This window comes from Athene cunicularia (genome assembly GCF_003259725.1).
Source record: "Athene cunicularia isolate RWA chromosome 6 unlocalized genomic scaffold, athCun1 chr6_part1, whole genome shotgun sequence".
Lineage (NCBI taxonomy): Eukaryota > Metazoa > Chordata > Aves > Strigiformes > Strigidae > Athene > Athene cunicularia.
The window spans coordinates 15,173,498-15,185,845 of NW_020799105.1; the positions used below are offsets into that span (position 1 = coordinate 15,173,498).

The following is a 12,348-nucleotide window of genomic DNA, read 5'->3' on the forward strand; positions in this document are numbered from 1 at the left end:
CACTCAAGGCAAACTGTCAAACTACACCCTTAAACTGACACAAGGTAGTAATTTGACAGTTTGCCTTGAGTGCTAGTGTACAGAATTAGTAAAATCAGTTAATATAATTTCAAGCAAATGATACCTGTCTAGCGTAGCAGATTGCTGCAAATTGCATTTAGAATATGCTAGAGTCTGAACATACATCTTACTCATCAGTGTGTAAGGCAAGACTCATAAATGAAACCCAAGCCCATTTAACGTTGTGTTGGTTTGGGTTGTTTTTTTTTTAAATATATATATATATATATGTGTGTGTGTGTGTATATATATATATATATATATATGTATGTATAAAAAAATAAATTCTGTCATTGCACTGTCAGATTTTTATGGTATTTGATGTCCTGATCAGGAGAATTAAAAAAATTAATTTACTTTGAGGTGTTTATGAAAATAATTTGTTTGCCCTAGAACAGATATGATTACTCAATTATATGTCATTACTAAAATTTATACAAGGGAGGATGAACAATTAACTTTTCAATGCCAGAAGATAGTGATGGTGACCCTTGTTTCAGTCCATATTCTCCTACATGTTTTCTTGTTCCTCTTAGCCATTCCCTCATATTCCTTAAGCATAGCTGACAGCCTTGGCTAAAGCCAAGTCTTTGATTCAGACTGGAACCTGCCTGTTTCATAGGGAGGCTGGAAGAGACACCCAGTTTGCTTCCAACAAGTCTCCTGGCAGACATGATGCTGGAAGGGGGGAGAAAGAGCAGACTGTTCCTTAAAAACAAGCAGGCGAGAAATGGCAAGAGCAGAATAACACAATGTGCTACTTAAAAAAGAAATGCTCAGATGTGGTATAGTCTAGCTTGAGTGTTCAGACCTGAAATCAGTTGTACTGGTTAATGATGCAGTGCTCACACAGCTGGTTTGCAGTGCTGGATACTCTCAAATAGATGGATTGTACTGCAGAGAGAAAATAGGGATGTCTGAAGCCAGCCATAAAAAATCAGCATAAAAGGTAGGTTAATGATTCGTTGCTAGGTGATCTAATTATTTGATCCTTTTTCTGTTGCTCTGTCTTTCTCTTATGGTGGTATTTATTTTTATATACATTCTGTACATTCTGAATTATGTAAATATATCAAGTCAGTACTTTCTGAGGTGTTCTTTGGCAAGATAAATTTTCATTGCATTTGGTCTCTTTTTTTTTCTTTTTTCTTTTTTTTTTTTTTTCCCCTTCAGTACTCCTTGTTTCTCTGACCTCATTATTTTTTTGAGCTGCTTTTGATTTGACATTGAAAACAGTTATTCCAACAAAAGCAGCACAGCATGTTACTTAGACTTTACAAAGTGTCAGATGGGGATGCTCAGGACTTAATGTTGCAGCCTAAAATCAACAGTTCCAAGTTCTTGAAATAAATTGGAAGCTTTTGTTAAATAAAACTTACTGCTAAGTAGAGAGATCCATAGCCTCCTGACAGAGATGGAATGTTCTACTTTTCCTCTGTAGCCCAATTACAGGTATAAAATACCGAACACGAAGGCCAAACCCATAAGCTATATAAGGCATCAAAGCACAGGAGGACACCTCCTGTTTTCTTTTGTAGCAGTATCAGAGTTCAGTTCAACATGAACTGGGAGGACATGACGAACAGGGGAAGCAGAGTTAGATTAACAAGTTACCCTGTAGCAAGAGCTTTTGAGCTTCTTTGTTTTATAGCTCCCTAAAAGTATTTTCATCAGAGGCGGGGATTCTCTGTAACAAAAACTTATGCATACTGACTTGCTCTACATAGTTTCTTTTACCCCCTGTTGGAGTAGTTGAACCACAGATGGGGAAACTGCTTTTCTGTATACTTTGAATCTCTTTTTGGAATGACAGCATATGCATGTTAGGCCAAAATGTGGGCTAAAACGTGTGTCTCGGCTGAGCAAGAGTGATGGCTCTCACTAGGACAAAATCAGATTCTAGTTTAGGTTTGATTTTTCTGTGTATGATTGTCCTTTGTGATCAGACTAGATACAGTGTCTTACTGCTACAGGGGTGTACAGTCTGTCATTTCCACCCATGCCTCAGTCTCTAGAACCATTTATGCAGTATAACATACATAAGAAACGTTAGCTAGTGTTGCTCAGGAAGATGGTAGCTCACTTTCTGTAATTCATGAACATCATTGGAAGGGGTGGAAACCAAAAGTAAACTTGCAGCAAAGCTGATTTTTCTTCTAGGTAAAAGAATCTCACAAAAAAAATACAGAGGGGAAGAGAATCCTCTATCACAATTCATAGATTTTTGAGATCTGGATTTTCTGTAAATACTTCTGTGTTGTTGCCAGTCCTGTGCTGAGAAGGAGGTACAGATTTTTAGATCCCTAAAAGCTGAGCACATTTTTAACAAATTCCTTTTAAAAAAAATAAAATAAAAAAATCAGTGCAAGATGCAAATAAATAATAGAAGAATGGCTGATTTGTTTGAAATTTTTCCAGCTGAACAGTAGGGGTTATATGAGAGTCAGCCCAGGCCCAACAGAGTGGGCATTGAACCAGACCTAATAAGAACAACTGGACCAAATACCCATATTATGTTCAGTAAGGGAAGGTTTTTTGTAGTACAAGGACTTTAATGTTGTGATCTTAATGGCTAGAGGTAACAAACCAGTTTGAAAGGAAGGAGGAAAAAATGAAGTCCAAAGCAATTAGAAAAATCTCTTTTGTGGATTTTAGGTATTGCCAGCCACATTTGTGTCTTTTTACAGATGAATGGGCTTTTCTGTCCCTGTAAGAATGAACTGTAAAGTAACGGACTTGAACTAATTATGTCCTGTAAACCTATAAATAATAACAATAAAAGTTTTTTGAAGTTCAGACATGCGTGTAGTTGGTCCAACCAACCGAGCGGATCAGCAGTTGGTCAAGTTTGCCACTCAGGGTTAACGGGATTCAGGAGCATTTTAGGAAAAACAGTTGGATAAGGCAACTCCTGGGAAGAAGTAACTGAAGAGCAAGAGTCGCAGCGGGTTGCCAATTCAAGCAAGGTTCTTGCCATCTGCATCTCTACACTGCTCTCAGTTACCGGCAGGTGCTGGAAGGTGTCTGCTCTGACTCAGATGGACGTATTTACCCTGACACAGATAGAGAACAGTGTAGGTTGAGAGATCTGGTCTCAAGCTCTTCATACCTTGTGGTATTTGAAGAGTGAGCTCATGGTGTTGTCTTCTCATAATGCTTTTTTCTTTTGCTTCTCAAACCCTGCCGTTTTTCAGAGCGGAGGAGAGGGGAGACATAATACTTGGTTACATTTATAAGGGTATCTCTTCTAACCTGAACAGAGAGATGCCGAGCTGTGATCAAATCCCCAAATGCTGTCCCAAGGGCAGCATTTTATTCTTCTGCTTCAATGCTCTCAGCTGGAAAAGACAATAGTTCATTCTTTAGAAAAACTTAAACTCCTTTTATACTTCTGCTAGATTCTTCCCAAACTCACTTCCTTGAAGCAAGCCCCTTGTCTTCCCCCCAGCATCCCTAAATTGATCACACATAGCAGGCGGGTCAGTCGACAAATGCTAAATGAACTCCTGCTGCACCCAAGCAGCAAATGCAAAACTCACTGGTATGCTTCCACAGCCTTGGTAACGAAGCTGCCAGAGTTCATGGAGCTTGTCTTCAGGATGCAGATTATACATCCCAGAATGTGGTACCTTCATCTAGCATGCCAGGTGCCTCCTGGAAGCTCTGTGCCTGCAGCTGGATAGTGTTGCATCCCAGATCATGTTTTCTCCCTCAAAAAACAACAAACAAACAAACAAAAAACCACAAAAAAAACCCACAAAAAAACCTAAACAATTACAACCTGTAATTTTTTTTTTTTTTTAAAGAAGGGTGTTAGTTGTATTTCATCTTAATCCTGAATTTTATCATAATCTATAATATATTTTTCTTGTACCTTATTTGCTAATGCTTTCCTAGCTCTGTAGGTGATATCTGTCTTGTCTTCTGCCTGGGGTTTCATATTTGGTAGCAGGGCTGTAGTGCCCCAGGATGCCATCCTTGTGCTCTCCCTTGCAGTGTGCCAGCAAAGCCATTTGGGTGTCAGTGTGGGAAACTGGCTGAAAACCAGTTTTCATCCTCCTGCCAGCCTGGTTCATGGCGTGGCTGCACAGCAGAGAGCACAGCACAAGGACTGAAAGGGCTGGTCGCAGGCAGGAGGAGATCTTGGGCTGCTGAAGTTAGTTTTAACAGGGCTTCCAGATGATTCATTTGGAAAATACATGAGGTTATAGTTGGAGGAGTTCAGATGCTCCATGTCAGTTCACTGTTCACAGAATACCCTAAACAGTAATTGCACTGACCCAAATGAGGGATGAGTGAACTGTGCCGTGTAGCAAGGACACTTCAAACCACTGATACCATACTGTCAAACCACACTGTTTAACACTGCTCAACAACCCTCATTCCTTCATGTTTGGCTTTTTTTTCTTCTGAAGATGTGAGTTATTTACATACAAAATACATTTGAATGCAAATATTTTTATATTAAATATATGACTGAATGTAGATATTTGCATGTTAAAATGTATTTTCATAATACACTATCTCTTCCTACAAATCTGGCTTCTCTTTGTTCCGCAAACCTGAGAAAACGTCACTCTTCCGTACCTGTTTGAGGAATGGTGTTCCTGAGTGTGCTTCTGAGCCTGTTTCTTTGTATGAAAATTCAGGTGCCTGCTTTTCTGCTTTTGATCCAGTTCTGTTTGTGTTTACAAATGCTTATCAGGTTTTTTTTTTAAATTACATTTTAAGCATAGCTTTTTACCAAGACATGAAAGGGGTTCTTTGGCTGTTTTTTTTCCTAACGTAATAAGCTGCTTTTTTTTTTTTTTTTTTTTTTTTTTTTTTTTTTTCCAAAATGTAATGAGTTTCAGTGGAGATCTTGGTGTACAACTGCACACAAGAGGAGAAAAGCTAAAACTCAGGTATCTGCTGTGGATGCAGCCACAATCCTGTGCAACCCAATGTACGACCTTTCCTGCAGTTCCCTTGGTATCTCCCAGTGTCTCCTGAAAGCGCAAGCACCAGCCAGCACTCTGCTGAGATCCCCCAGCAGTCTTGGAGCGGCCCGGCGCCTCGTCTTTAAGCTGGGGTTATGAGATGCTTCAGAAATGCTGTAATTGAGGAATGTCTTCGTTCAAGTTGGGAGATGAGCTCTGAGCAGATGTTAAACAGAGGCCCTGTCTTCTGGGTGTGCTTGGTTGAACATGTCAGGAAAAAGAGCTATATAAAAACCTTGGGGGGGTGATGAGTGCAGTGTAAAATGATACAGGAAAGTTTGCCGTAAAATATATTATGGTCATTTCAAATGTCATAATTTTTAATTGTATGCTGTTGGTTTTTGATTTGAATTGGAATAGAGATGGTTATGCACTATCAGAGAACTTATTAATGGTTTTTAAACACTTCTCTAGAATTTCTTCCTTAGTTTTCTGATTATGATAATTATTCACTTGTTCTTTCATTTTACATGATGTTCTGCAGAGATGAAAAAGAACATCATTTTGTCCAGACTTGGAACTTATATTCAATGCCCTCTTTTTAATGGTTAATCATTCTTCCCTCTTATTTGTTTCAGGTGAAGCCTACCATCCACAGTGTTGAAGCATGAGTACTGATGCCAGTCAGGTGGTGATCACTACTCCTCCCGCAGCCACGATGCCTCACAAAGAGCGGTACTTTGATCGCATCAATGAGAATGACCCAGAGTATATTCGGGAGAGAAATATGTCTCCTGACCTGAGACAGGACTTCAATATGATGGAGCAAAGGAAGAGGGTCACTCAGATACTGCAGAGCCCTGTGAGTGGGATTAAGGGGGGATGAGAACGAAAGAGTGTTATTTTCTGAGATTCTTGATTAACTTTCTGAGACTTAAAAAAATAAATCTGTGTCACAGCTAGCTAGAATAACTCTGGACTGTCTTCTAAGAAGAGTCACTAAACAGATTATCTAACATTTTGTTTGCATAGTTTTTTGTCTGTGAACAAGCCTTTATTGTGTTGTTTTTTCTCCTGATGCTTTTATATTCCTACGCTTCATTGCAGTATTACAAAAAGATCTGGCTGGCTGCAGGGTACTTAATTAAAACTTAGGGGCAGGGAAGAGAGTGAAGGAGTCACCGGTCAAATAGGAACAAATTAGGGCATTACGTGGTGTTCTGCTTTCTGGGTTTGAATATTAACCTATCATTTGAATCAGGAATGCTTTAATTAACATTTTTAATTGGGTTAAGTTTGTTTAAAAGCTAGACTATATGTTCTTTTCATGTCCTTGGGGGTGATCATACGCATACTTCGCCATATTAGCATCATGTGGTTGTGTAAGTTCAGCACTTGTGTAGGCTACATGTTAAAATATTAAATCTGTTGAACCACTCTCATAGTAGTTTTAATTTATATTTTAATGCATGCATTCTTTGGGTTTAACCTGATGAATACATTGGAAAGTAATACTGTTGCCTTGAGTATTTTGAAGCCATAGGAGTAAGCACTGTATGAGGGTGAGCCTTTGGGGGTGGGGGAGTGGAATGTGAGCAGTAAGGATTATGGGACTGGGAAGGGGTTAAGCAGCTTTATGGATCCATATCTCCTCAGGTCCTCTCTAAGTTGGGGTGCTTCTTCTGTATTTTTTATTTTGAAGCTTTTCCATATGTAATGAGATTGCAAACAGCTGTTAGTAATCACCCTATTATAGTCATCCATGAATAACAGGATTGTTTGCTAAAGTGTTGTCGTGGAGTGCCTCTTGGATCTAGTGTGTTGCTCTGAGTATAATGTGAACCTGTTGACTAAGGAATTTATTACTTTCAAGACCATTTGTGCAAGCTTGGTTTTGCAGCCAAGCTCTTTTATAAAGAAAATACTCAAAGGAGGTATTGCATAATGCTTTAATCATGATAATTTTATGTTAAACACTTGACTGTAAAATGTGATCGGAGCCTGTTCCTTCCTGTTAAAATATTCACATTAAGAGTAGCCAGGACTCACAGCAAAGACTAGATCTTTAGCTTAACAGATAAAAATAAGTTACAGAGACCTTGTTTGGGTTTGTATGTGTGTTACTTTTTGGTCCTTTCGATGGCAGTATTGAATCTGACGAGCGTAACTATTTCCTTAACATTTTGTGGGACCCTTTGCCAAGTCTGCCAAACATAATAAATGTCCCTTTGCTGCAGCCTCTATGGTTTTTTTATAGATGCAGTGTCAGCATGCAGATTTTAGGAAGGGGGTTGAACAGGGACAACCCCTGAGTCTAGGTAACTGTTTTAATAGAAGATTCGAGGACAAAGAGCTGTTGGGCTGCTGTTAGTGTCCTGTCGCAAGAGAAGCTGAGCCCAGCACTTTTTGGAAAGTGACTGTTTGAAGCTGCCAATAAGTTGCAAGTTGTTGTTGTGTGAGGGAACAGTTGTCCAAATAAGCCAAGGGCCTGCTGCCTGCTTGGCTGTTGGCATCTGCCAGGGAAAAAAGGGAACGTGGGAGCTGAGTGTGTGATCAGGCACGAAGAGGAGGTGTCAAGCTACCAGTTTCCCTCGCTTAGGTATCTCCTTTTATTGTCTCTTCTCTTGAAATAGAAAATTTAGAGGAACCCTGCCATGATTTCTCATGTGAGGAAGTAAAAGCATTTTTAATGCAGTATCTGTGACTGAATGTCCATCAAGCAAATTTCAAAACTGGTTTTGGGGGTAGAAGCTGTATTATTTCTTCCAGGTTCCAGATGTGACATGCCATAGTGTATTTGAGAGGCAGGACTGAAGACGATTACCTCGTCTCCTCCTGAATATAAGGCCCTCACAAGAGTGCCAGAAAGCATTTGTCTTGTTACTAGTCTGTGTAACACAGGTTCATGGTTGAATTAACGAGTATTGTGCATAACGTTTTTGTTCTATAGCTGCAGAATTACATTGCATTAGAAGTTTGCATAGAGCTTTGTTGCTTCTCTGGTTTATTCCAGTCAGCAAGGAAGAAATAGTTTGAAGGTGCTTGAATGAAGAGGAAGAGAGGTTATCAGACACATTTTAGAAAAGAGCTTGCTCAGTGGTAAATCTTGACCCAGTCTTGATATATGCATTCAGATCAGAGAAGTAGTCGCTGACTCATCTTCTGGCAGGTATTAGTAAATATGAAGTGTATGTATCAAGGATAATACCTTTCTTTAAAATACACAAGCATATATGGATTTGGCGTGAGCTTGTTTGAACATGCACTTTCTCTGAGCAAAGGATCATGGTGCAAAACTAAAAGGGTTAATCACTGCCATAAACTAGGAAGCTCTGGTACTGATTTAATCTGTTTTATTAACAGGCTTTTTTCTTTCAAGTAGGAAAATCTAAATCATTTAGCAAGAAAATAAGTTAGAGAATATATTTCAGGAACCATGGTATGTATTTGTGCAGTGTACATCGTTGTAAGGGCTACAAGCCTGACCAGACATCTTCAGACATCAAACTGCTTCATCTCTCTGATGTGCCTATTGATGTGCATTCTGACTACTTCTCTCTGATGTGCAATTTCCCTTTCCTAAATTAAATAATTTAAAAGCTACTGAAAAGCTATTCCCATTACCTCTGATGTTTGCTAATGTCTTAGAGTTTGTTCATAGTGTCTTAAACAAGTTATAGGAATTTTATGACCCCTGCCCACAAAGAATGTCCTGACATTATCAGTAGATTCCCAGACATGTTTGCTAAATACTGCATATAACTTGTGAGCATCTGACAGCCTGGAGAATCTGATAGGACCTGCATGTCTGCTCTGGGTCTGTTGGAAAGGTGGAAAGAAATTAAAATCAGCTGGGTCAGAGCAGCCTGATGGCATCTATAGGTACTGCTTGGCCGATCTTTAACACAAAGCTGTTTAAGTTTATTTCAGTATTGTCTGCAAGTTCAGAAGGTTCATGTACTGTGTTGTTATTTTTAAAAGAAAGGTACTACATGTATGCAGTGGACTAATTTTATTGGTCTACATTGGGTCAGAGATACTTGTATTATATACATCCAAAATTTGAAAAGATGGGGGATTTTTTTAGATTTTCCAACTTAACTCTGAAATTTAAACGTTTTGTCTTTTTATGTGCTAAAGAATCATATATTGCTTGTTACACAGAGGAACTACCAATTTCAAGAGTAAATATTTATTTGCTGTATCATCAAACCCCTTCTTTCAGTTATGGTATGAAAGTCCTCCTGGCTTTCATTTCCTTCTGGCATTTCTCTGGTGCCCTCACCATGGCAACCAGAACCTTCAAAACCACACTTTTAATTTTTTTTTTTTAAAAAAGACAATGGTTGCACAGTTATCATGTGTGAAGACTGAACAGTCAGTTCAGCATCAAGGAGCTGCATGAACATATAGCAGGGAGAAACTCCCTGCAGCCCTCCCGGAGCAACCAGGGAAGGTGTCGGGTGTTTCTGCAGACAGGCAGCAGTGCCACACTGCTTCCAGTGAAGTGAGACCGTGTAAAACAATTATCTAACTGCCAGGAAAGCTAACTACAGACTTCAGTAAACAGAACTGTGTGCGTAACCTGACAGGAAATTAGGATCACTGCTTAAACTACATTGAGGAGTATGTTACATCCACTTTATATCACTGTATTTGGAGAAAAGCTAGAGGTCAGAGTGGAAATGGGAGAGGATGCATTCACTTATTTATGCATAAGTTATATTGTTATATGAGATATATTTCATTATTTTTACTGATGTAAGAAAAAGTTGGATTAGTCAAATTTGCATATAAGAAAGTGATGAGTGGAACAGATGACATATGTAAATGGAAAAATGCCCATGTACTGGAATTTAAATGCCTGGTTTATGTTTTGAATTTACCAGTGAAAGTTTTGTGTGGCTTGTTGAGACCCACTGAGCATGTACTTGCCATTTTCACATACGAAACACACAGTTATTTGGAGCTTGTTATGTTTTAAGTTGAGCACTTTGCTGGCAGGATCTCATCATGCTTTGCTTTAATTTCATGTTGGATGTAGAGAGCTCATACTGATCCACGCAGCTCTGCAGGGCATTCAGGACGATTCTGGCTCATGCTGCCATTATATGAGGACACTGGTTCAGGTCTAGCCATCTGGATTGCAAAATCAGGGGGTTTTTTATGCTGAGGTTAAAAATGCACTTCTCTCCCAGGCCTTTCTTCCTTCCTTCTACATGCACACACACCTCTGCCTCCCACGCCAGCTGGTCTTGCCTAAAAAAGTGGAGAGATAACAGTCCTGCTTAGCAACTCCTCTGTTCAGAGGTCTGCCTTAGCATGCAGCATGCAGGCAGATTTTTCTCCTCAAAAACAAGCAAAGCCACCCACACTTGAATTTTTTTTTTCTGGCTATGTTATTTTCAAACCATAAGAACAGAGGAGAAGGATGATTTAATTTATTTTCCCCCCAGCTTTTGCAATTGTCTATCTTGCTTTATTTTGTATCAAGTGAATGCGCAGTATTTTCACACCACCACTCCCTTTTGGGGAAGCTTATTTTCTTAAAATATCAAACTCTTTTCAGTTCCTCCCATGTTTCAGCTTCCACTGTGCTCTCAGATCCTTCAGGAGCATCACCCTTTGGCTGGGAAGGGCTGACAACCTTATACCTCTCTGGGCAGGCCTCGCATCGCAGCCGCCTTCTCTGCCTGTCTGCTCTGACATGTTCATGACGTCCTGCGGGGGAGCCCTCCTGTCCTCACAGTGGCTTTTTAAATCACATGCTTTTCTCGTACGACCTGTGCAGCATTTTATTCACCAGGGGAGATGAGCTCAACTTGGTACATCATTTAAGATATGTCAGAAAATGTCTCTTAAAGATCCTTTTTGAGCCGTGGCAATATCCTGCTGTGCCTAGGGCATACTGGGGTGCTGAACTTGTCCAGTGAGGGGGAATGTGTGCTCACAGTAACGCTGTGTTAATCAAGGCCATCCACTAGATCTCTATGAGAAACCAAGAAATCCCATTGCCTAAATTCTATTTCTATAGCTGTGACAACGCAGGGTCAGTTTATATCCCCATTCTCACACATACCAGCACTGCAAGTGTGATTGGAAGTTTTCTACTGTTCCCTGCTTTCTTATGTTAAAAATGAAAGTTACCTTTAACCCCTCTTGTATGCTCATATTGCTGCTTTCCATTTTGTCTGAACTGTGGCTTTCATTAGATATAAATGCCAACAGTTTCCAAATTATTTTTTTTTTTCTTTTTTCATCCATGTTTCTAACCCTCCTGCTGGTTGTTGAACTGCTTGACTTTGGGTTTTTGTCATCTCAGGGAGTGTCTGCAAATCCTGTTGTACTTTTCGCACCATGTTCTTTAGTTAAATAATTAAACCATCAGATCAATGCTCCTTTGCCTGAAAACTTTCCTAAGGTCCTATATGTATTTGAAGTTATTAACTGTAAATAACACTCAGAACTAATTCTAGAGGAAAGTGATAGGGAGATATAAAATACAGTGCATTGTGAAGAAATCCACCATATTTCTTTCATTCACTAGACCTGTAAATTCTGTCCAATAAAGGCATCAAGTTGGTCTGGTGAGAGCAGGAGAAGGGGTTTCCATTGTGGTACAAGTAATGAATAACAGGATTGTTTGCTAAAGTGTTGTCGTGGAGTGCCTCTTGGATCTAGTGTGTTGCTCTGAGTATAATGTGAACCTGTTGACTAAGGAATTTATTACTTTCAAGACCATTTGTGCAAGCTTGGTTTTGCAGCCAAGCTCTTTTATAAAGAAAATACTCAAAGGAGGTATTGCATAATGCTTTAATCATGATAATTTTATGTTAAACACTTGACTGTAAAATGTGATCGGAGCCTGTTCCTTCCTGTTAAAATATTCACATTAAGAGTAGCCAGGACTCACAGCAAAGACTAGATCTTTAGCTTAACAGATAAAAATAAGTTACAGAGACCTTGTTTGGGTTTGTATGTGTGTTACTTTTTGGTCCTTTCGATGGCAGTATTGAATCTGACGAGCGTAACTATTTCCTTAACATTTTGTGGGACCCTTTGCCAAGTCTGCCAAACATAATAAATGTCCCTTTGCTGCAGCCTCTATGGTTTTTTTATAGATGCAGTGTCAGCATGCAGATTTTAGGAAGGGGGTTGAACAGGGACAACCCCTGAGTCTAGGTAACTGTTTTAATAGAAGATTCGAGGACAAAGAGCTGTTGGGCTGCTGTTAGTGTCCTGTCGCAAGAGAAGCTGAGCCCAGCACTTTTTGGAAAGTGACTGTTTGAAGCTGCCAATAAGTTGCAAGTTGTTGTTGTGTGAGGGAACAGTTGTCCAAATAAGCCAAGGGCCTGCTGCCTGCTTGGCT

The 12,348-nt window shown here is 39.5% G+C and overlaps 1 protein-coding gene and 1 long non-coding RNA gene across 10 annotated transcripts in view; one reads left to right on the forward strand and one right to left on the reverse strand.

The window, feature by feature from the left end:
• Nucleotides 1–12,348, forward strand: part of ADD3 (adducin 3) — a 104,959-nt gene that overhangs the window by 70,524 nt on the left and 22,087 nt on the right. For 6 of the 9 annotated variants that reach the window (XM_026851156.1, XM_026851164.1, XM_026851159.1 and 3 more), the window contains one exon: nucleotides 5,618–5,841. In XM_026851156.1, the coding sequence (XP_026706957.1) occupies nucleotides 5,647–5,841 (195 nt within the window). In that variant the 5' untranslated portion in view covers nucleotides 5,618–5,646. Of the gene's footprint in view, nucleotides 1–720; nucleotides 1,010–5,206; nucleotides 5,231–5,617; nucleotides 5,842–7,561; nucleotides 7,579–12,348 lie in introns of those variants that run through there. The other 3 variants (XM_026851158.1, XM_026851162.1, XM_026851165.1) reach the window with 3 other exon arrangements.
• Nucleotides 2,763–4,028, reverse strand: LOC113481488. The gene is made up of 3 exons (XR_003398688.1): nucleotides 3,935–4,028; nucleotides 3,313–3,398; nucleotides 2,763–3,113 (listed from the first exon to the last, which is right to left on the reverse strand). It is a non-coding gene; the product is annotated as an uncharacterized LOC113481488 (long non-coding RNA).